The sequence below is a fragment of the Struthio camelus genome, chromosome 3 (assembly GCF_040807025.1).
Source record: "Struthio camelus isolate bStrCam1 chromosome 3, bStrCam1.hap1, whole genome shotgun sequence".
Lineage (NCBI taxonomy): Eukaryota > Metazoa > Chordata > Aves > Struthioniformes > Struthionidae > Struthio > Struthio camelus.
The window spans coordinates 92,216,686-92,238,637 of NC_090944.1; the positions used below are offsets into that span (position 1 = coordinate 92,216,686).

General features: G+C 41.2%; 1 protein-coding gene across 2 annotated transcripts; it reads left to right on the forward strand.

Moving 5' to 3' along the window:
- The first annotated feature begins 42 nt into the window (after positions 1-42).
- On the forward strand, positions 43-21,928 carry GNPAT (glyceronephosphate O-acyltransferase). Of its 2 annotated transcripts, none has more exons than XM_068939077.1 (16): positions 43-211; positions 4,056-4,244; positions 4,910-5,086; positions 6,735-6,864; positions 9,812-9,939; positions 10,366-10,441; positions 11,025-11,176; positions 11,267-11,397; positions 12,134-12,357; positions 14,975-15,220; positions 16,195-16,274; positions 18,266-18,406; positions 19,333-19,432; positions 19,531-19,624; positions 20,870-20,931; positions 21,249-21,928. In XM_068939077.1, exons 1-16 carry the CDS (start codon positions 164-166, stop codon positions 21,290-21,292), a joined length of 2,022 nt encoding a protein of 673 aa, XP_068795178.1. In that variant the 5' UTR covers positions 43-163; the 3' UTR covers positions 21,293-21,928. The 2 variants fall into 2 exon arrangements, with proteins under 2 accessions (XP_068795178.1, XP_068795177.1); XM_068939076.1 differs by having other exon boundaries at positions 80-211; positions 4,053-4,244.
- Positions 21,929-21,952: the final 24 nt, after the last annotated feature.

The window sequence follows — 21,952 nt, forward strand, 5'->3', positions numbered from 1 at the left end:
CGCCCGGGATGGCGCCGCCCCCGGCCCCGCCCCGGCGGTGGCGGCGGGCGCGGAGGGACGCGGGGGGCCATGGGCGCCGCGGGCGGCGGCCGCAGCGGCAGTTGTGAGGCCGCGGCGACGCGGTAGGGCGGGCGGGGGGCGCGACGGCAGCGCTCGCAGCACCATGGCGGCGGCGGCTGGGCGGGCGCGGCGATGGGCGCCCATGTACTCGGTAGGCGGCGGCGGCGGCGGCGGCGGCGGGGGGGGCCGGGGGGAGCGGGGCCGCTGCCTGCAACCGCGGCGCCGCTGTTCACTCTGAAGCGGAACGACGGCGCTCCACGAGCTGCCTCCTTTCTCGTGGGGGTTGGGGAGGGCGGATGCCTGGGGCTCTGCCCGGGGCCGCGCTGCTCGCGCCAGGCCGTAGTTACCGGCCGTGAGCGAGCGCCTGGCCCCGGGCGTGGGCTGCCTCCTGCTCCCGCCGCCTGCGGCTTGGCCTCGGCGCGGCCCCGGGGGCGCGGTGGGGCGGGAGGGCGGCCTGCCGGTGCGCGGCCCGTTTGGGTAACGGGGAGCGCTGGCTCAGGCCCTGCGGGGGGGCTGGCGAGGGGTCTGGGGTCCCCCCTTGGGCTCTGGGGTGCTGAGGAGGAAATCTGCTGTAAAGAACTGCTGGCAGGTGCTCTGCCTTGCGGAGCTTTGGCCCTGGCTCCTTGCAGGGGTTTGGGGGCTTTTTTTGTTGTTTTGGGGGGTTTGGTTTTGTTTTGTTTTGTTTTGTTTTTGAGAATTTAACTGTTTTAGTGGAAAGTTCCTCTTCCCCAGCTGCTCGGCTTAAAAACACTGGGAGCTGGCGTGAAGCACGCACACAGATTGTTTGCCTCTGTAGCATTTGTCTGGATTGAAATCACAATAATTACAATTAATTTATTGATTTTGAAGACCTGACTTCTCAGCTGAAATGCACTGCAAAATACCAGTCTTCCTCTTTTTTTTTTTTTAAAAAAAAGTTCAGAAATGACTAGGACTTTACTTTAAAGAAAAGTCTTGTCAAAAGGCCTGTTTGCAGGTCTGTTTAACTTAGCTGAAAGCCTCCGTGATTGCAGCAGGTATCTGAATGCAGAGCATTTTGGGAGGTAGAGCTCGTGGCTGTCTTCTGGATTTGAAACACCTGGAATGAAAATGTCTCTCTCTCGCTTAACCTTATTTTTAACTGACGTGCGTGACATAACCGTTTGGCCAGCGTAGGCACAATATGCTGTGGTTAATAAGTTTTCAATTACGTTTGCTATTAGAAATTGGTCATAAAGTTGGAATTGACAGAATGGGTTTTCCTGTGTGATGCAATTAAAATGACTTCATTGACCTTGTTTTTTAACTGCAGCTCCTTTGCCAGCCTCGGACAAGGAGATTTGGATGTGGGATGCTAAACCTCTCTCCCTGCTCGGATTTGGATGGGGGAGGGAGGTGGGGAGAGGAGGAAATAAGTCCTGGTTTCAGGGGAGATTCCTGAACTTCTTTTCTGTGTCCTCTTGGCTCTATACTGGTATCCCAAGTGCATCGCTTCATCGTTTTAAAAGGTTATATGGAAAAGGAGAAATTCGAGGCTCCTTCTGGTTTTACTCTTGTAGTTCACCAGTTCCATGGTAATCATGAACCTAGCTGAATTTCCCAATTACTAAGTTGCTAATAGCATATTTTCTGAGTGCGTTCTCTGCCCGTCTGTGGTTGAAGCCAAGACAGCACTTTGGCCTCAGTATATAAGAGGAGAGTTATTCTCCTTTAGTAGTTGGTAAAGTTTGTTTGTTTTGGTTTCCTCCATGCTACTTCAGGGCAGGGCATGAAAATAACCGCTGCTGTGTACAGAAATTAGGTGCTCATTAAATCTGGAAGTGAAAAGGGAAGAAAAGTGGCAGAGTGATGGTTTTTCAATTGGCTGTGGCCTTTGTAAAACTCCTTGTCAGAGGCATGTTCTGGAGTGGCTGTAGCAGGCGGTGACTGCTGATGTGGCTAATAATACCAGAGCTGCATGCTGGATTTCTTTGTTTGCTTTTCATGCAGTTGCATGTTACAGGGCTTAAGCTTCGGCAGTTGAAGTAAACATAGCTTAGATTTTTCTGAGCCGTGTCTTCTTATGGCATCATGATATAAGCATGTGCATAATGTAGAATCGACTAATGTTTTTCTCATGCCATCGTTTTGCTGTTACAGGATGTAAATTTTTCTTTGCCGTCTTTATTTTTGATCGAGGGGGATTGACATAAGGTATCAGTGGCAACAGAAGGGTAATAAAAGCTATTTCCAGTCTTCTCATCTGTTCTTAGCTTACTTAGCTCTTGCAAAACATCAACTGATGTTGATGCTGCAGAAGAAAGGCTGAAAACGTTAATGCTAAACCATCCTGAAAAAAGCCTAAAACTTCTGAATGAACAAACCCTCTGATTATTTTAAAAGTCCGTGGAGAAACTGGTTCTGCAGTTGCTGCAGGACAATTCTCTGTAGTAGGACAGTAGATGGAAAAGCTAGATGGCTAGAAAGCTAGAAGCTACCAAATGCTGCTGTGGTGGAAAGCTAGTGTCCAGATGTGATTACATTGTGTAGGGGGAAAAAAGTTATGGAAAAAGTAAAACATTACAGTAGGATTTGTATTCTCTAATAAAATGAAGCTGGCTTTTGATAGAGCTGAGGCTTTGAAGGATTTCTTTTGTGGTTCTTAAATGGAGATGCTTCTGAGCCAAATCTTGTACTGATGAGCAAACAGGAACTAAATGTTTGCTATATACTTATTTTAAATCTGTTAGCTGTTTTTAATAGTTTTGCTGATGAGACTGTGGTCAACTGGCAGTGAAATACGACTGCCTCTCCCAAGGCTGAACACCCAACTGCCGCTGCTGGATACGTTGCTTGTCTGCTTCCAGCGTTCATGTGTGTTAGCAGGCCAGGCCGTCATCTTGAGACCAGAAAATGCCACTGTAAGAACCAGTGAAGCAATGTGTTTTATCCTTCAGTATGTAGACTGGGACTGGTTCTGCATAGCTTGTAAATAGGAAGAAAGAGAAGAAAGAATGAATGAAAGGGAACGCCCATGCTACCATTTAAGATAGAGGAAGACGGAAGCCTTTTTATTTTAGTATCTTCTAAAAAATGTGTTTAATCTAAACAGTTGCCTTTATATTTGTATTTCATTGAGCCTGACCCATGCAATTGCCTTGCTTGGCTGTTACTGCTATTCTGAAGTTTAGATGAATACGAGTTCAGTTTTAGAAAGACTAAGGGGTCATTCATGCACGTTGTGATGTTACAGGAGATACTAGGAGACATCTCTCTCTCCAGCATGGAAGATACTAGTGGATGAGTGGAGGACTCTTATCATGGAGATTTCTGCAGTAGGATGAATCCACAGTTCGTTCTTAGTGTGCAGCTAGCTTTTCTGCTTAGTAGTGATGTTGGCTGCTCGAGACTGTGTTCTCTCCATCTGTCTGTGCACCGTGTTGCGTTATGATAGGACCTAGCTCCAGGTCAATGTATGAATCACATGTAAGCTGGTAATTGTTTTTTGTTTTGTTCCTATCTGGCTGTGTTTTCTGTACCTTATATCTGAGCTTGGTGAAAGCCAGCACAGATGAGATAAGTCCCAGAAGCAGCTTAAAGCGGCAGGCATTATTTTTTGTGTAATGCCTTTCATCTCATTGTCTCCGTGCAATTGGAACAGTTGGAATCAAAGGTCCTTTAGTTAATAGCTATTAATCACGAAGAGGCTGGAGGCGAGGCTTTTTATCTTTCAAAGCCTAGGTGTTCTCTTGACTTCTTCCTGTTGGACAAGATTAAGTAATGTGGTATAAGGTGAACTGGAGATCCTTGCACTTGTGTGGGGGGGGGTGGTGGTTAGTTTCTTTCTAATTGCAGCATTGTTCCAAGCAGGTAATATTTGTTCATACGTGCAGAGTATGGGATGCAGATATTTTAGAAATCTGAATAAAACCAAACATTGCAAAGGTATTGCACACCATTATTTTGCTATTGTAGCCAAGCAGACCACTGAATAGCTCAGGACGGTATCTCATTCTTTGTTTGTATATTCCCAGCAGAAAGAGCTCACGTCAAAGAAAAGAGATGAATTTGAAGATATCTTGGAGGAAAGACGGTTGTCTAGTGACTTGAGATATGCAATGAAATGCTATACACCTGTGATCTACAAAGGGCTTTCCCCATGCAAGCCAAATGCTATTAAAAGTGCTGTTCTCCAGTCAGAGCAAGTTCAGTACGTTATCAAGCAGGTGAGTCTGAATGCTGAGCTGTAAGAAAAAGCAGACTGAACGCAGCCAAATTTTGTGTGGCGGAAGGGGGAAAAAATGATTGCTGACCTTGTCAAACATGGTAGCTGGAGTTTGAAAGACAATCCAATAAATCAGTAACTTGAGAGCCATGCTCTTGGCAGCGAAAGCGAATACTGATTTACCACAGAGCTGCCACTGAACCTGCTAGAACACTAGTTCATGTAGCAGTGTTTTGACTCTGCGAATGTGACAGTTCACCCTTTAACTTTTCCAGTGTGCTTCGCTTCTTTCTTTCCTCTTCTCCACTGTCCTTGATGTAAAGCAGCATTCTGAAAGACACAGCACCCACTTTGTTAGTAGACGTTTTTGTACTTCGAGGGTGTCTTGTAGTCTTTTTATAGGCTGCTGATACATTACTCCCCCACCCTGTCATTGACATCTAAGTTCATTCTTGATTTTAAACAGCTTTAACTTGGCTTTTTTTTGTTGGCTGACATGGAACAGTTTCAGTAAGATTAGATGCCTGTCTGTCACAGAGAAAAGTCTTGCTGACTATCGTAATAGTTTTGCCATAATTGTTGCGGCACATGGAGCAGTGCGTGTGGAGGGGGGAAGGAGGAGATGACCTCTGACTGTTTTTTTGTTTGTTTTTTTTCCCCCTTTAGTTAGCAAAAGAGACGGGAGAATCACCTGATATTATTCAAGAAGAAGCCATGGAAATCCTGGATGAGATGGGCCACAGTATGCAATTAGGAGCTGTCAGATTTTTTGCCTTTACTCTGAGCAAAATATTTAAACGGCTTTTTCAGAGAGTTTGCGTGAATGAAGAAGGAATGCAGAGAGTGAGTACTGTTTCAAAAAAAAAAAAAAAAAAGCTATAATACTTTCATACTAGTCACGCAGGAAAGATTTCAGTCTTCACTCCAAGTAACAAATACAAAAACGTAAGGATCCGTTAAAAAAAAAACAACCCTGCACTTGTGTTCATTATTGCACCTCTTAAAAAAAACAATACAAAGAAAAAAGGCAGATGCTGTTTAAGTATTTTAGATGCAAGTAGTCAGCAAAATTTCTTGCACTATTTCCATATGCTGCCTACAATAAAGAGGCATTTTTATACAAAGCATCATACCTCTTTTGCAGAGGTTAGGTAGATCTGCACTTGGAATACAGTTGGAAATGAATACGATATATGTAAGATTAGAAAAAAAAATTCTTTTTCATGCAGTTTATTTTGATGCTTAGAAAGGATTTGCCTAAGACTCTTTAATAAAATAATACTTATAGCCTTGCAAGCACGAGTAATGTGAACAGTCTTATTTACATCTTTTTTTCCATAGAGTTGTCATTAAAGATAAATAATTGTCAAAAAAGACACATTGTGATCTTCCTCTCACTTGTTCCCTTTTTTTTTTTTCCCTACTCTTGTGATGTCGTTATTTTGCCGGCTCTACAGGGGTCTGAATTCCTAATTTTAAAAGAAGTTCTCTGTGCAACATATTTGGATAAAGTGATGTATGAGATATAGAGCATAGAGGAAGGAGAAGCATTTGTTTAAGAGTTTTGTTTTGGAAAAACTTTGGCCTGTTTTCTTTTAACTTAATTTATGTTATAAAGCAGGAAATAATACAGTACATCCCAGAAGCAATTCTCCGTGTGGGGTGGAACGTGGCAATAGCTGCCTGGACAGCAGATAAATACGAACGCTGGGCCTGGTTTTAGAGGAAACGTGGGTATGCGGACAAGAATATAGGCAGAAAAAGCAAGAGTAAGTTGCAAGAGTAGTCAGTGAATTACAATTTAAGTAGAGTTAGTGGATTTTTGAACTAAGTGCTGGAATACAGCTAAATTAACTGTGTGATGGAAAGCTTTGTTTATAAGGAGTACAGCATATGCGTAAGGAATACTTGCAGTTATGTTTCAGTGATTCTGTTAGATCGGCTTTTGTAGATTTAATTATGCATTTGGCTGAATTGGGGATGAAAACCTAGTGTTACGTGACTGAGGAGGTTGGCTGTCCCACAAAACCTTCATGCAGCTAAGATCCATGAAACGCTGTGCCCCTGAGACAGGGGACACTTTAAGTTTGTTCCCTGGGAAGCTCTTATTCCCTTGTTTCGTTGTAGGATGTCACTGCACTGGAGGGTGCAGTGTGCTCCCTGGAAGACTTAACGATGTCAACCCTGACAGCCGCTATTGGGTTTCCCATCCCCATCAAGGGATTTGCATTACGCTATCATGCAATGAGGTGGCCCCTTGCTTGTGAGTCCTGTGATGCTTGTGAAACCACACATTGCTATTATGGAAACTAGCTCCAAATTTCCTGTGGCGCCATACTGAAGGAGGTTTTAGAGCCCGTGAAGAGAGAAACCGCCCTCAAACAAATCAACTTCTGTTTGTCTTAAACCGCGCAAAGGTCTGCGTTTGCAAATTTCAACAGGCAGTCTGTAAATATTGGAACAATATTGTTTGTGATTTTTGTGTTTTCAGTTGCAACATGCCATTCAAGAGCATCCTGTTGTACTACTGCCCAGTCACCGAAGCTACATAGACTTTTTGATGCTGTCTTACTTGCTGTATACATATGACTTGGCTCTGCCTGTCATTGCTGCAGGAATAGGCAAGTATGTTCTCTAACAATGTTTTCAGGATTCAGAGGATCTGTAGCAAGTGGTCTGGTAGCTGCTATTATAAGAAAGTGTCTTTAACTTCTTTTCCAATAATGTCTTGGAATATCTGCCTTGGTTGAGATGCTTAAAGCGTCTGAAAGCCTCTCCATCTCTGCTGAGGAGTCTAATCAAAGGTGAACTTTTTTGGTAGTCAGTTTGACTGGAACTGCCCCAACTGCAGACACGAGGATGGGCAAAGATGGGTGTTGAGAAGAAGACTTCTGTGTATATTTTTTTGGCTGAAAACAGGCAAAGACTTGGTGAAGAGCTGCTGGGTATGCAGAGCCGTTTGTGATACTTTGTACAGTTTTAAGTGTAGTCATAGTAGCCAAATATGAAGTGCCTCATCCTAGGTGCTGATGTGACCAGTCCTCTTGAAAACATTGACAGAACTCCATTAAGCGAAGTGCTGAGAGCAGAGCTGGCTAGAAAATGAAATTTGCCTCAATAGGCATATTGCTGAATATATTTAATCCTAAAGCACGTGCAGCCAATTTTATTTGTGGAAATGAAAGTGTGGATTTTTTTTTTTGAACTTGGTCAGTGAATATTCTCTAGGTTAACATGCTTCTGAAAATCCTAGCTTTACGGTAGCATTTAGCTGAGAAACCTTTAGTGTCAACTAAGTCTTCTAAGTGGGCAGGCAGCAGCTGGAGATATGGTGCAGTCCTGTATGCACACAGGCGAGCTAGCAAAGATCTGGGAATGTATTAGTCTTCTGTAGTCTACTAGTTCATCTCTTTTGAAAGGGTAGGGAGTGAATGAGCCTGTGAATAAACAGATAAGGTGGTGTTCCTCTCTTTCTTTCCCCCTGCCCCCATGCAACATGTCACTTTTGTCATATTGACAAATTTTCCATTGCTTTCGATGGAAAAGCATTTGAAAATTTTCCGACAGTCTGAGTCGTTATTTGTTTTCAGCAGGTACTGTTTGATGTCCAGGATCTCTGCTTTGAGCTTCTTGCATGAAAAGTGTCACAGATTTGGGAACTGTGTTTTATTAAGTAGGCACCTGCAATAGCTAAAAGTTAAGGGTGGGTTTTTCAGGTCCATGTTAAGCTTAGCTTTTCTCTCATTAGAATGAATGAGGACAGCTGATTTAGGGTGTGCTCCTGAAATTTTTCTCTCAATACTCTTCTGATGCTGGGAACTTTTCAAGGGTGGAGGCTAGAGTGGATTTTTCTTTTCCAAAAGAGAAGTTAGGTATACCAGTAGAAAGACGGCAGAAGCTGGGGAAATATACTCGCTAGGGAAGACAAGATTCTGCTGATCTGTGAGTCAGAGGTATCTTGCTTCTGGGTGATACAGGTGAATTCTGGTGAATTCAGAAGCTGCTGTCTCATAGCTGCCTTTTTTAAGGAGCTGCAGCTGCTAACCTGTCACATCTTACTCAGAATTTGCTCACGTGCTGTTGTAGGTACCGGTGTGCTCCTTTGCTGACTTCTGGATTAGACCAATACCCGTTTTAAGTTACGGGTCTCAAAACACTCAAAATACTACGAAGTTAGCTTAGAGGGATTTTTAAATTATTAACTGTTTTTTAATGTTTTAGATGTTTTGGGGTCAAAGTTCTCCAGAATTAGGGTTTTGCAGCTTGGTTACGTTGCTCTGTGTGTGTGTGTGTGTGTGTGTATCGTTTTAAAGTCCTCTGTCTGGTGGAAACACGGCTCTCTCTGATTTTAGTCATATTTACTACATGTTGTATTAGAGGTTCAGAAGATGTGATACACAAACTCACTTTCAAAGTGGTACTTGTGCCGAGTGGAGAAATGCTCTCCTGATCACGGTGATAAGTACCTCTCCTCTGTTAGTTATCCCTTGAGTCCAGGTACCGTACGGACAGATATATGGGGATCAGCTACAGTGAGGTAAATAGCTGCTAAGTAACACTGCAGCATATGTGGTGCTGCATAAGCAGGAACCCAGCTGGTGGTGGGATCTGCATTTCTGTCTCACGACCTGGGACCAGGAGCAAGTGATGTTCAAGGCACACAGTGGGTGAGGGGGTATAGGCTTGAGGTATGTGAGGTCTTTGCTAATATATAAGTTATTATTTGTATTATAAGATATATACACAATAACACGTTGCTATTTATATACAATAGCATATATATTAATAATAATTGTGTGTATACCTACACACACATATATATAAAGCACGTATATGTGGGTACTAGAAAACTACATCAGGTCTTCAGGGCGGTCATGTCAGTGTTGCAGCTGGAAATGTAACTTATTTACCGAGGGGATCTCTGTTCTCAGATGTTTCACTGTTTGAGGTGACAAGGAGACAGAAGCAGCAAATGGCAAGCTGCTGCGTAGACTCTTGTTTTAAATGCCTCCCTTAAAGTTGTTAAAATAAGTGTTGCCTGGTTTTAGCAAGTTAGGTGTCTACCCTGATTGTGTAAAACTAGAAAACTAGCAAAAATTTAGTTGATCTGATTTGGGAGAGATCCCTCTCCCACCACCGCCCAAAAGGCAATGAATCAGCATCGCAAGTGGTATAACTGTTAACTGACTGGAATATACACTGTATACTTCTGTGTCTTCTAGGACGTATTAAATAATAACTAATCTTTCTGAAGATAAGTGAGACAATGAACATAACGCAGTCTTCATTATGACTGAAATCCGATCATCTAAATTATCGAAGGAAATTATTCTAAGTGTGTGCAGTGTGCAGAAAGCTTGAAAACATATTTCAGTCATGTCTACGTATGTCTTGCTTGACGTTCTGAAAGCAAGTAAAGGTATTTACAACAAGAGAATCCTTGAAGGAGATCTCCTTTATTCTGATAATTGAATCAGTGTTTTAGGGAAACTGGTTGACCCTGCTGGCTAATATTAATCAATGAGTTTTGTGTGTGTGGTTTTGTTTTTTGTTTGTTTGTTTTTCCAGATTTCCTAGGAATGAAAATAGTTGGTGAGCTGCTACGAAGGGCAGGTGCCTTTTTTATGCGACGTTCGTTCGGTGGGAACAGACTCTATTGGGCAGTTTTTGCTGAATATGTAAAAACTGTGTTAAGGGTAAATAAATTACTGAACTATCAAATGTTGGCTTAAGAAATACTCTGCTGCAATGATTCTTGTGAAGTATTCATGATGCTGTAGGTACACGATCGAAAACTTCACTGTGGTCTGAGGAAATGAATTTTCCCTCAGAGTTGATGCAAGCGAACAGCATGCATGCGCTCCATTATGCACTTCAACAATAGGTGGTAACCACAGCTCATCAGTTGCTTTTGATCATGTGCCTGTATCTCACGCACAGGCAAAATGCATCAGTTCATTTAGCTATATGGTGTGGCAAATACAGTGGGTGAATATAGGCTTAGAGATGACTGAAGTTAGAGGTGCATGGCTTCCATTTAAGAAACTTAACAGAAAATTTTGAGGGGAAGCAAAGAAGAAATATTGTTCTGAACATTTTTTTGTCTTGTCTTATTTTTTAAGAATGGCTATGCCCCAATCGAATTTTTTCTTGAAGGGACTAGAAGCCGCACTGCCAAGACTCTGACTCCAAAGTTTGGTAGGTTGGTTGAAAACTTGGAACTCTTCATGTTTATGAGTATTGTCATTCGTAGCTTATTTCTTCATAAGTTCCTCAGATAATGTGGGGTGTGAAAGTGGTGGAAAATGTGTGAGGTCTGTCAGAGTAGTGGAAAACGTTGTGGTTAGATTTTTCAAGGCCAGACAAAGGAGGACGATACAAGTCTGTTGCACTCTACCGCTTTCTCCTGTTGTCCCGCTGTGTACTTAACCGCTAGGAATCCCCTTGCCAACACAGAAACATTTTAAGTTAACTGTTTGTAAAAGAAATGAGGAGTCCTTGGAAGGAAGATGCTGTGGGAGTGAGCGCGCAGCAGTGCTGCTGAAAAGAGCACAAGTAGCCGACTGAATGCATCGCTTAGGTTTGCGTTGTGTTTTAAAGCTTGGGCAACATCTTGTGCTTCTGCTTGCTTGAAGAGAGAACGAGTGCAGTGCTTGCCGATTAGCAGCTTTTAATTTTTAATTATTTAATTTAGTTTTTGATCTTGTTCAAAGTTAAATGGCAGTTGCTGTTCCCCGCTCTAAAAAGACGAGTGTGATTCACTTTCTTTTCCTATTTACAGGTCTTCTCAGTATTGTGATGGAGCCATTTTTTAAATGTGAAGTCTTTGACACATACCTTGTTCCCATCAGCATCAGCTATGAGAGGATATTGGAAGAATCCCTCTATGCATATGAACTCCTAGGAGTCCCAAAGCCCAAAGAATCTACATCTGTATGTAAATTCCATAAGAACAGAACCTAATCGGATATATACACACCCAGTAGCATTAGAATTTGCTCTTCGTTCTCTCCATTTTCCTAGGGCTTGTTGAAAGCCAGAAGAATCCTCAGTGACAATTTTGGGTCTATACATATTTACGTTGGCCAGCCAGTGTCACTCAGAACCTTAGCATCTGGGAGGATCAATCGATGCCCATATAATTTGGTTCCCAGGTACCCCATCTTTCACGGTTTGTACACAGGAAAAGCATTTGTTTAGTCTTCGCCTATGTAAAATAATTAAGAGGGATACTTTCAGTACTTTGTCCATTTTTAACTTTTTTCTTTTCCCTGTAATCTGACTGTTTAGACCACCGAACCTGTTTTGTCTGAGCACAGGGTTATTGTGCTTGTGATTGTGCTTCTGAAATTGTTGTTACTTGTTGTTACTTGCTTTAGCTTTGTATCACGTTGAGAAACATCATATAAAATTATGATGATGCATGAGCCATGCAAAGCTCTTAAACAGAGAGAGACATTTATTGAGACATTTATTGAGAATTCAGTGCTTTTGCCACTTACAAATTCCACTTTTCTCTCCCTTCTTGCTTTGTTACTGCAAGCTGTTACTTGATCGTGCACCAGGAAGCTGTAGCTTTGACTGGATCGGGTGACTTTCATAATTTGATATCGAAATGTAAGGCCCTGGAATTTCTTTTTCTGCAGATAGCGAATGTACAGTGTCAGTGCGGAGCTCTGTATTTTAAATACGATCACGAAGCTGCTACTGTTCTGCTCTGTACTTCACATCTCCTGTGAGGTACATACTACATGCATAGAATTACTTTCTGGCATCTAACATCTGGAAAGTAGTTACGGATCTGGGAGCAATACAGAATAAATAAGGAAGGATATAATTTAGATCCTACGTTTCAGAGCTTTTTACCTTGAACTGTGTTGTTTTTTTCAGGCATCTTCCCCAAAAGCCATCTGTGGATGTCCAAGAATTTGTCACTGATGTAGCTTATAAAATGGAGCTCCTGCAAATAGAAAACATGGTTTTGAGCCCATGGGTGCTAGTTGCTGCTGTCCTGCTCCAGAATTTGCCAGCCATGGATTTTGAACTTCTAATAGAAAAGACCCTTTGGCTTAAAGGCTTAACGCAGACTTTTGGAGGATTCGTTGAGTGGCCTGGTATGCAGAGAAAGTGTTATTTCTATTACTTTTGTTGTTTATGAAGGATAAATTTTATTTACTTGGGAGCAGTGTTCAATGACTTTACAGTATAAAGTTTTCATTGGTGGTGAGTCATAAAAGGGTTTTAGGGTATGCAAAAATGATGCTAAAAGCTGAAGGTTTCTGGTTCAGGCTGTAGAAGATGCTACTTTGAAAACCAGTGAGGTGGAAGCAGAACGGAGATTTTACTATTATTTCTTGAGGTATGGAATGAAGGGAAAATTATAAGGTGATTGTATTAAGGAGTGCAGAGATTTACATATTCCCAATCTTTCTGAACCCTGTCTTTTAAAATGTAAGTCACAGGCAATTACCTAATCCACAACGGTAACTTAGTATAATGCTGTTTGGTTCTTGATACTGACTGTAGTATAAATTGTTACTGTGGCAAAAAAAAAAAAAAAGCCCGCCCAAAGGTATATGTGAGATAAAATCAAAGCTATAATTTTTCTATTTGTTTTTACATTTTGCTTTATCATCGGAAAGAGTGGTGGGCTTGGGAGAAGAGATTTTTTATATATATGTATCTCTCTCTCTCTCGCTCTCTCTCTCTGTGTATGTACGTGTGTATGCCTGTTGGCTGCTGAAAGCCAGACTTTCTAAACAAACTATTTTTTTTTTAAATATTAAACTTCTCTCTGTGAGCCAAGGTGACACAGGTAACTCGCTCAGGATATAAGTGGTAAAGCAGGTAAAGAAAAATAATTATATGATGCAAATATATTTACCTTTTCAGTCTTAAGTATGTTTAAACTACACATCTTGGCTTCTATAGTCATGTTTATAGTGAAGGGTCCCTCTCAATGCTGCAAGAAAGAAATACAAGGAGGCCACAGTTTTAACAGAACTCAGTCATTTCTGGAAGAATACTTTTTCCAGAGATCTTCACTGTAGTGAGTACAGGCAAGGTCTGCTCCTTCCAGGCTGGTAAAAGTAGGACTATCATGGGGATACTTAAGCATCATGCCAAATCTTACTGCACAGTAACCTGAAGCACACACCACATTTGTATTTGCTTATTTATTTTGACTGTTTTCTTAGCAATGATGAATAAGCTTTTGCTTTAGTAGAGTTGTAGTGTAGTCAGAGAATGGAAAATAGGCACGGTAATAAAATAGAGAAATGACAACAACTGAGCAGATTCTACCGCAATGTTTTGGTTCTGCTCTCGGCATGGTTTGCATAGAAACAGGCTTCTTACTATGTTTTGGGGGGCTTGTCATTAATTTGAAAGAATAAATACATTTTAAAGGTTAATTTGGAGGTGTCACAAAGTCAGAAACTACATGTATCCTGTCCGTTGTTCTGTCTCTAAACGACTAGCTGTTTCTCCTTTTATCATGTTGGTTAGTTGATACAGGCAGAATATTTGCTGAGGTGCTAGAAGTCCTGTTTTAGAAACAGGAACTGCAAAATGACTTTCTTGCACTTCTGCTTATTACACTGAGAAACTTGAGTGCTTGGCAAAACTGGAACAAAGCAGGCCAAAGGAGCAAATAACATGCAGTGAGATTCTGTGTGAAAGCTATGTTAAGAGGAAAGAATATTGAATATGTGATTTTTTTTTTTCGTACCCCTCTCCCCCATCAAGGCCTGCATTGATTTGATAAGTTTGTGTTGCTGTGATCAAGCAAAGTATATCACTATGTTTTTATTGCTTCTTCCCTTGCTTGCCAAAGGGTTCAGTCTCTCACTCTATGCAGGGAATGTTTGGATAGTGTTTAAAGCTTACGATATTTTAAAAAGTTGAGCGTATTGCAGGACTTGAGATCCTGCTCGTTATCTTTCCACGAGTCTTGCTGTGTGTCAGCCTGATGAAAAGGCTTACACGCAGGTTTGCGAAACTTAGGCCTGCCTTTGCAGAACTTTGTTTCAGTAAAACCAAAGCCACGCATCTCTTGCGTTAGACACTTTAAAACGAATGTCACAATTGTCTTGGGAAACAAGAAGAGTTTTGCATTTAAGTGCAGTCTGTTTTCTTTTGGAGCAGGTGTTTTATGTTATGAAACTTCTATTACGATTTCTTCAAACTTAGTTTGGGATGAGGACTTCCTTGTATAAGAGAATTAAGAAAAATATTATAAAGACTTGTGTATCCAATTCAAAAATTATAGTGTCAAAAATGCCTAATCAAAAGGATGGTCTCCGTTTCCTGAATGAGGAACATGGTAAAGCCTTCCTTAAAAGGCTCGGGTGCCAGAAGATACTGCCGTTCTCTATTAGGCTATTTCGCGTTCATATTTACTTGTTTAAGACATCCTTGTAGGGTTGCATTGTGGAAACTTCTCTCAGATGATTTTCCTTCAGTTTGGATGACAACACAGAGGTTCTTAAACAGAATCTTGCCCAAAGTTGATTCAAGCATCTTGCTGATGTCTGTCTGCTTGGGATAGCTAATGCTGGAGTCGGGCCGATACTTTCCCCCTCAAATAAGGGATTCATCTAACTTTGACTTTGACCTCTTTTGTTCTTGTGTGCACGACTTCCCTTCCTACTACTATGATGCTGTCGTGTGCGCTTCCAGCAGAGATGTATTCCCTTTTGCGTCTGCCTGAGCGTTGTGTTTTCCTGCCAGATAACCTGTGTGCCAAAAAAGCAGTCACATCTGGCCTCGCCCTGCATTCCAATGTCGCTCGCCTTGTCGATGGCCATGTAGTCCTAAACGACAAAGGAAAGGAAGATGGAGCTGTAGAGGAAACCGTCTTTAAGCGAGCTCTGGCTGTCCTCCTGTGTGGAACCTACAGGAACCAGTTGCTGAATGTGTTTGTGCGTCCATCTCTAGTGGCGGTTGCCTTGCAAATGACACGCAGCTTCCGAAGAGGTAATTTTGGGTAGCCGTAAGAGTGAAGCCCAGTGACATTGCTCTTCCCGTGGTCCCCAGTGAGAGGAGCGCAAGGCTCCTGCAGCTGTTTGTGGGAGCTCCCTCCAAGTATTCAGCAGCATGCTGAATGATGTCTGCTCACGTAAGGTGGATGTGGTGTGTGGGGGGGTGTATTTTTGTTGCGTACTTTATTTGTTTACTCTTTGGTGCTTTTGGAAATAAGTATATTCCACTGAGAGGGCAGAGTTCAGAGCTGATCTCGATTGCTGTTTACAGTGATCTGGAATACAAAGTTAATACGGTTTAGAACTGGATGCCTCGGAGTGTTGGTGTTGCTTCCCTTGCAGTGGGCATTGTGGAACTGTCAGAGAGTGAAATAGCCCCAAAAGTGGCATCAATCACCTTTTACATGTCAGATCCGTTAAGTGGAACTATGTTTGGAAGTGTCTCCTGTCTCTCTAACAAGGTTTCATTTTACAGGCGTGTAGAATGACTTGCAGTGGATAAGTGTCTTGTCTTGTTGGTGATTAGTAGGCCCACATTATAGGTTACAAATCGCACACAGTTCTCATGGGCATGGAGTGCAGCTAGCTCCCAGTCTTTCTGCTTCTTCCCACTACTGTTCCTGAAGTATTTTGATGTTTTCTAGTACTTGGTTGTTTAAAATAAACTTCTCAGAATATATACCTTAATTTTGTGTGGCATCCGATTATATGGTATTTAATACATGTCCTGAGAAGCTACGTACCCACTTCCTGATTTCCCTCCTTTTAGGAGCAATTGAATCAAGTACTTGGAGTACTCGCTGTCCCACTGTGGCAGTTTCTGGTGTATATTTATGTATGCTTTAAGGTTAAGTCCAGATTTTATTTTTGGAGTAGGTAACACCTCTAAAATCAGGAGCAAGTGGCTTTTAACTTATTTACTGTATAACATGTTTTTAAATGACAGTACTCTACAATAATTTTTTTCAGAGGAAGTCTATAGCTGCTTCAGCTTCTTGAGAGATGTTTTTTCTGATGAGTTCATCTTCTTTCCTGGTATTTCATTGAAGGTAAAATCATCCTTTGTACATAAATACTGATAGTTCTTAACCAACTAAAGCAACATCTAATTTCAGGACTCTCCCTAACGAGTGCTTTGTGATAAATATTTCCGGAGATATCAGCTTGATCTGTAAGCGGGAGGGAGAACTTAAAAGGGGGACGGAGTGGAGGTCAGTCATTTGTTTAGTTACAAACCATTGTCTGAATCCACAAGGTTGCATGTGCGTTTTTCTCTCTCCTTCCCTCCCCCCATCCAATTAAAAAAAAAAAAAGTCTAAAATTGCACAATTCTGAGCTATTTAACAAGAACTGTAGCACAAGTGTGACTTTTTTGTTTTGGCATAAAACTACCAGTTTTTCAGCATGGATGGAAAGATACGTGTAGAAAAATCTTTAAAATGAAGTGTAAAGGCTGTCCTGTTCTTCTGTGGTTGTGAAAGACCTTAGGCTGTGAAGAAAAAAGTGTTAATGTAGCTCTTGTAACTGAATTCTAGCAAAGAACAGGTATGTTCAGACAACACAAAAGCAAAATAGGAATCCTCTTTGAGGGCAGAAGCAGGATAAGTTTACCTAAAAGCTGTTGCAGAGTAGGTAGCGAAGAGGCTCTACAATAGGAACGACTTTCCAAAAGTTAAACTAAATTTATTGTACCAATTAATAATCCTCTGTTGTGCGTCTTTATCTTTGACAAATAATGTATTTTTCTCAATGTAAGTTCATATTGTCCTCTAGGTAATTACAGTCCTATTAGTGCAGCCATGATTAGTTGTTTTGTAGAGCTCCATATGTATACTCTGGCATGGCAGGGCTAACAGAGCATTCTGCCAACACCCAGTGCCTCATATGTTGAAGGACATCTCTCCACTCACCCCTCCTTCAATCCACAGCGTGGCTGCGTTTAACTCTGTAGTGTGTATACAGTGCCTAAGGTTCTGCTAATATCTTGATTTCTGAAGGCTTCAATATTCCTGTGCATAAGTAAACTTTTTTTATGTATAAAATCGTGATGGCTGTGGTCTAGCCAGCTTGAAAGGCAGGTGAGCACAAGTTTGGCAGTAAAAAAAAGTCACGGTCATACCCAATATTAACTGGTAAGTCTAGGTTTTTATTTGGATTTTAAACTGATTAAATATGGTTTTTTATCAAATACTATGGCCAAATATATGGTGATGGTATTCAAATGTCACTTCCACTGTATAAACAAAGAGATAAGAATAATTTTCATAAGACTATTCAAGGCTTTTGACTATATTAATATCTCAAGGATTTTTATATAGAAGAGAATTGGGACTTTTTAAAAGGCTGACTAGCAGAGTCGCTGATCTGAAAAATCACATTTAGTTTTCATGGTCAGCAATTGTTGCCTCTTGTAGCCTTTTTTCTTTGTAAGTACCAAAAACCAAATAGGGAACAGGGAGGTGACGGTGACTGACTTCTCTGGAATCAAATGAAGGAGTTGCTAAGTTACTTCAGGAAGAGATCTCCAACCCCCTTTCCTCTACTCTTCCCCCCAGCTATTGGCAGAAAAAAAGGTTTTGTCACAGACAGTGCTGTAAGTTTTGGCCATTGTGTTGCCCCTTAATGCAGGCAGGAGGTCAGTCAACTATGTTATCGTTAATCACAACCAGTGGACATGAGATAAAAGCAAACCCTGGCCGGAAAAAAAAAAAAAAAAAACCCAACTCTCAAACCAGACAATCTGCCTTTTTCTGGCAAAATCCTGCGGGAGCTCAGGCTGGCTGTTAAAATAGCAGCCATGACATCTTTCCTTGGCCCTAGAAGGCCTGTTGTGCATCTAGCTGCATCTGTGTTTGCAAACGCATTCCCGCTGCCTTTTTAGAAGTGTATTTCTGGTATATAGGAAAATGTTGGTTCAGGTCTCTAAAGACCTGATTTCAGAAATGGAAGGAGTGTCATGTTGTGTGTCATTTTTTCACGGGGAAAAGGTAGCTGTGCCTGCTGTAGATGTTAAAATATCAGTTACGCTTCCTTCTCCCAGGATTTTGAAGAAGGATGTTTTCTACTCACAAAATGTGATGCAATTCAAACAACTCAACAGGAAATCTACCCTACTGACAAAGGAAGCGTTGTACTATCTTTCTTGTCGGCTATGTTCAGACCTTTTTTGGAAGGTTATCAGGTATGTCGTTCTTCAGAAAATTGTCGTCTTTTTCTTTCCTGTGTTTTATAGGAAAACCATGAGAGTGGTGATTCTTCCGCAGCATAAAGAGAGAGTGTTTTCATGGTTAGGGAGCGCAGGAGTTGAGAAATAGCAGTTAAAAGTATCTTAAACACCACCCTTCCTCCAGGATCCTGATTTCAACTTCTGTCTCAGACCTTTCAAAATGACCAAAGCAGTAAACTACCTTGTAATGCAGTGGCCCGTTGTGGGTATATAAGCTGCACAGGGAGGGTGCTGCATCCAGGTTTATATTTTATTTCTTTAGGAGGAGTTCTTCCTTAAGTCATTTTATGTGGGCTGTCCTGCCAGGTGCAGAAATTTGTTTGCGTCTTATATCTGATAGCCTTTTAGGGAGTTCTTAATTCCATTAGTATCTGTTTTTAATTTTTTGGCTTTCTCCACGGATTTAGTAAGACTAAACCCTGTGCTTCTGAAATAAATAGTATATGCAGCATTAGGAGGCTAAGTTCTCCCAACAGCATATCGTTGGGAACGTAGGTATCTGAACCTAGTGGATGAGAGAACTGTTAATGACCTGGGATATGACTTAGGCTGAACTGTACTATTTGCCCAGTTTTTCCCATCTGTAAAACATGTATTGCTTTAAAAAGATACTGGTTTTGATTGTGAGAACAGGGATGTTAAATCAGTGTCTATGACAACTATTACAGAAATACTGAATCTTACTGTAGTATTGGAGTTCTCAAGATTGCCCATTAATCAGTAATAAAAATTTCAGGTGCTCTGTGTAACGTTACCTTTGAGCCCATCTCCTACACTTTTCAAAGTGTAACAATAATGTTATTTCCTTATGAGGACATATTTGTTTGTAATAACAAGTTGACCATGAAAAGGAAGAAGTGTTAATTTTTTAAAAATGTTAGTTAATTTTCAGATACCTCTCAAAAGAAGCAAAAGAAGCCTTTACTGAGAAGCAGTTTATACCTGGAGTCCGCAACTTTGTTTTTCAGCTTCTTGAGAAGGGTGTGTACAGCTGTTATGTAATATGATGTTGATCACATCGATATCACTGTTGATGGGCAGTGATAAAGCTTTTAATTGTGTTTCTGCTTTCTCTGTAGGGAATACTGAATGTTATGAAGCGTTGTCTTCTGACACCCAGAAGAACGCCTTGGCAGCTCTTGTGCAACTAGGTGCAGTGAAGAAGAAGAAAATGTAAATAACATTGGCTTTTTGGTGCACAAAAGACCATGTGTGGTCTTACTGGAAATTGTTAACGATTGAGCTATAAGTATTAAGTGGTATACCTTAACTTGGATTTCTTGAACGCCAGTCAACTGATGATGGATTAGATTTACCTGAGCCACAGTGAAGACCTGGGGAGCTGCTTTCTATACGTGTTGTAGAGGCAGAACGGCAGAAGGGCCCACCCCTTACAGCGTAAACAGTCCTGTGGGACCCAGCGACAAATTTTATTAACCCACTAGTAGGCTTCTTGTTCTTTTGACGCCGCATGCTTTATATTTTGGTTTTCAGAGTTTCTCCCAAGGCTTTGATAAGCAAATAGAGGAGGGTTCTGCTTATTTTTCCCATGTATTATTCTGTGCATTATAATAAGCATTTGGAAGGAATATAAATGTTAATTGGGAATATTGATACTTGGGGGGAGGGGTGGGCATTAACATCTCAAATTAATTTAACTGAAGGCTTTTGTCTTTCAACACTGTTTAGAGGGGATTGACCTAAGATTAAAAAACAGCTATTGCAGTACAGAAATACGATGGCATACATTTCACGTAACCAATTTTGTGTGTGTTGCGGAGCTGACTATACTGAGGGGCGTAACTGTGGTAGACCCTGCTAGTCTACTATGGTAGGCCCCACAAGGACCCGTATTGTCTTGACTGCTTCACAGAACTTGACTGGCAGACAGTAGCCTTGACCTATTTTCTTATTTCTGGTTAAGGTTTGTAGTGCTCTTGGAGAGCACACAGACAGTACTGTTGTTGGTATGTCCCCTGCTTTGTCATTGTGCTAAATAAATGTCTATAGCTAAATTCCCCTTTCGAGTAAATGGAATAAAGCAGCTGAGTGTACCTGATTTTGACATCAGCTGAAGATTTGGCTCAGTTTTACAGAGATAGTCTTGGCAATTATTCAGATGAAAGTAAGCGGACAAAACTTTTCTTCCTGCAATTGTCACTAATAATAAAAACTAAGGGAAGAGAGAGGCAGGGAGTCTGAGCAAGAGGGAAGAAAAAGAAACCTTCACCAGCCTTGAGTACAATCCATTTAAAATCCGTGCAAAAGGCTGTCATGCTGAAGTTGGCCCTTTAAATTGATACAGATGCTGGTAGGATGAAAAATTTGATGAAACCGAATATATTTTATTCAGATTATGCAGAAATGAATGAATTAAGAAATACTCCTTGAATAAACTTTTTTTTTTTTAAACTCTAGGACCAATGGACTCACTTACAGTGTAAATCAAGAAGCTGTTAATAACGTTCTGGACATGTTTGGTAAGTGTTTTGAATGATCTCTAACTCTTTTAAAGAGTTTCTCAGTTTCTAAATTAAGTTGGACAATGAAAATACATCAGAAGTTGTGTGTTTTTCTAGTATCTCCTTAAAGTTATCAGTATGAAAATACTGATGGTCTCTGAATGAAAGTTGGGGTTTTTTTGAATACTTTTCCCTGTGCAGTTGACTATCCCTTCTTTATTATATTGCAAACATTTTGCAACCCAGTGACCAAAGAAAATAAGGCAAGAAGTGGTTTAACGAAATGTTATTTACGGTGTTTTAACACTGCATAGTAAGTGTTGACTTTTTGTTAGGCTCTAGGGTCCCTGCACAGAAACCTGTGGCCGCAAGACTGTAAGGGGTCTGTGGTGCCGGGACTGTGACCGTAACCGTCTGCTGAGAACACAGGACAACAGCCAGCGCGGAGGGACAGCGGTGAAAATCACGCCTCAGCCTTGGGTTTGGGAGCTGTCAGCATGTAAGCGCGCGCCAGGCAGGAGAGGCGGGGACGCGTGGCCCAAAGGTGTTCTTCAGCTGGAGCGTTTTCCGTTGCCACTTAAAAACTGTCACTGCTGCTGATGGTTAAACTTACATTTGTACCCTGGCTGTGTGTGTTTTTTTTTTTTTTTTAAAACAGATTAAACATTGTCTTTTTTGGGATACATTTAAAGAGAAGCGCACAGTAACCGTTACTGAAATACTTTTTTTAGGGGTGTAACAAGGAATGTGATTGGTTTCAAGTATGTCATGGACGTGAGACTATAACAGGGAGTTAAAAGACTTAACATTAAAATTAACGTTTAGGAAAAATATGTTGCTGGCTGCCTGTATGTAAGATAAGGCCCCTGTGAAAGACGAGCACAAAACAAATTCCGGGCAATAACCAGAAATGCTAATTGTGTATTTGCGTGCTTTTTTTTTTTTTTTCTTCCCAAGCAACTGGCATTGTTTTAATTACTTCATAAATGTGGTTATAAAAACGGAGTTAAAGCGCGGCGCCTTCACGTGTGGTGGTTTC

Coding starts and splice junctions, on each gene's coding strand:
- GNPAT (XM_068939076.1), top strand. CDS start 164: ATGGCGGCGGCGGCTGGGCGGGCGCGGCGATGGGCGCCCATGTACTCG. Junction 5,087..6,734: donor ATGAAGAAGGAATGCAGAGA/GTGAGTACTGTT, acceptor TTGTGTTTTCAG/TTGCAACATGCCATTCAAGA. Junction 20,932..21,248: donor TAACGTTCTGGACATGTTTG/GTAAGTGTTTTG, acceptor ACTTTTTGTTAG/GCTCTAGGGTCCCTGCACAG.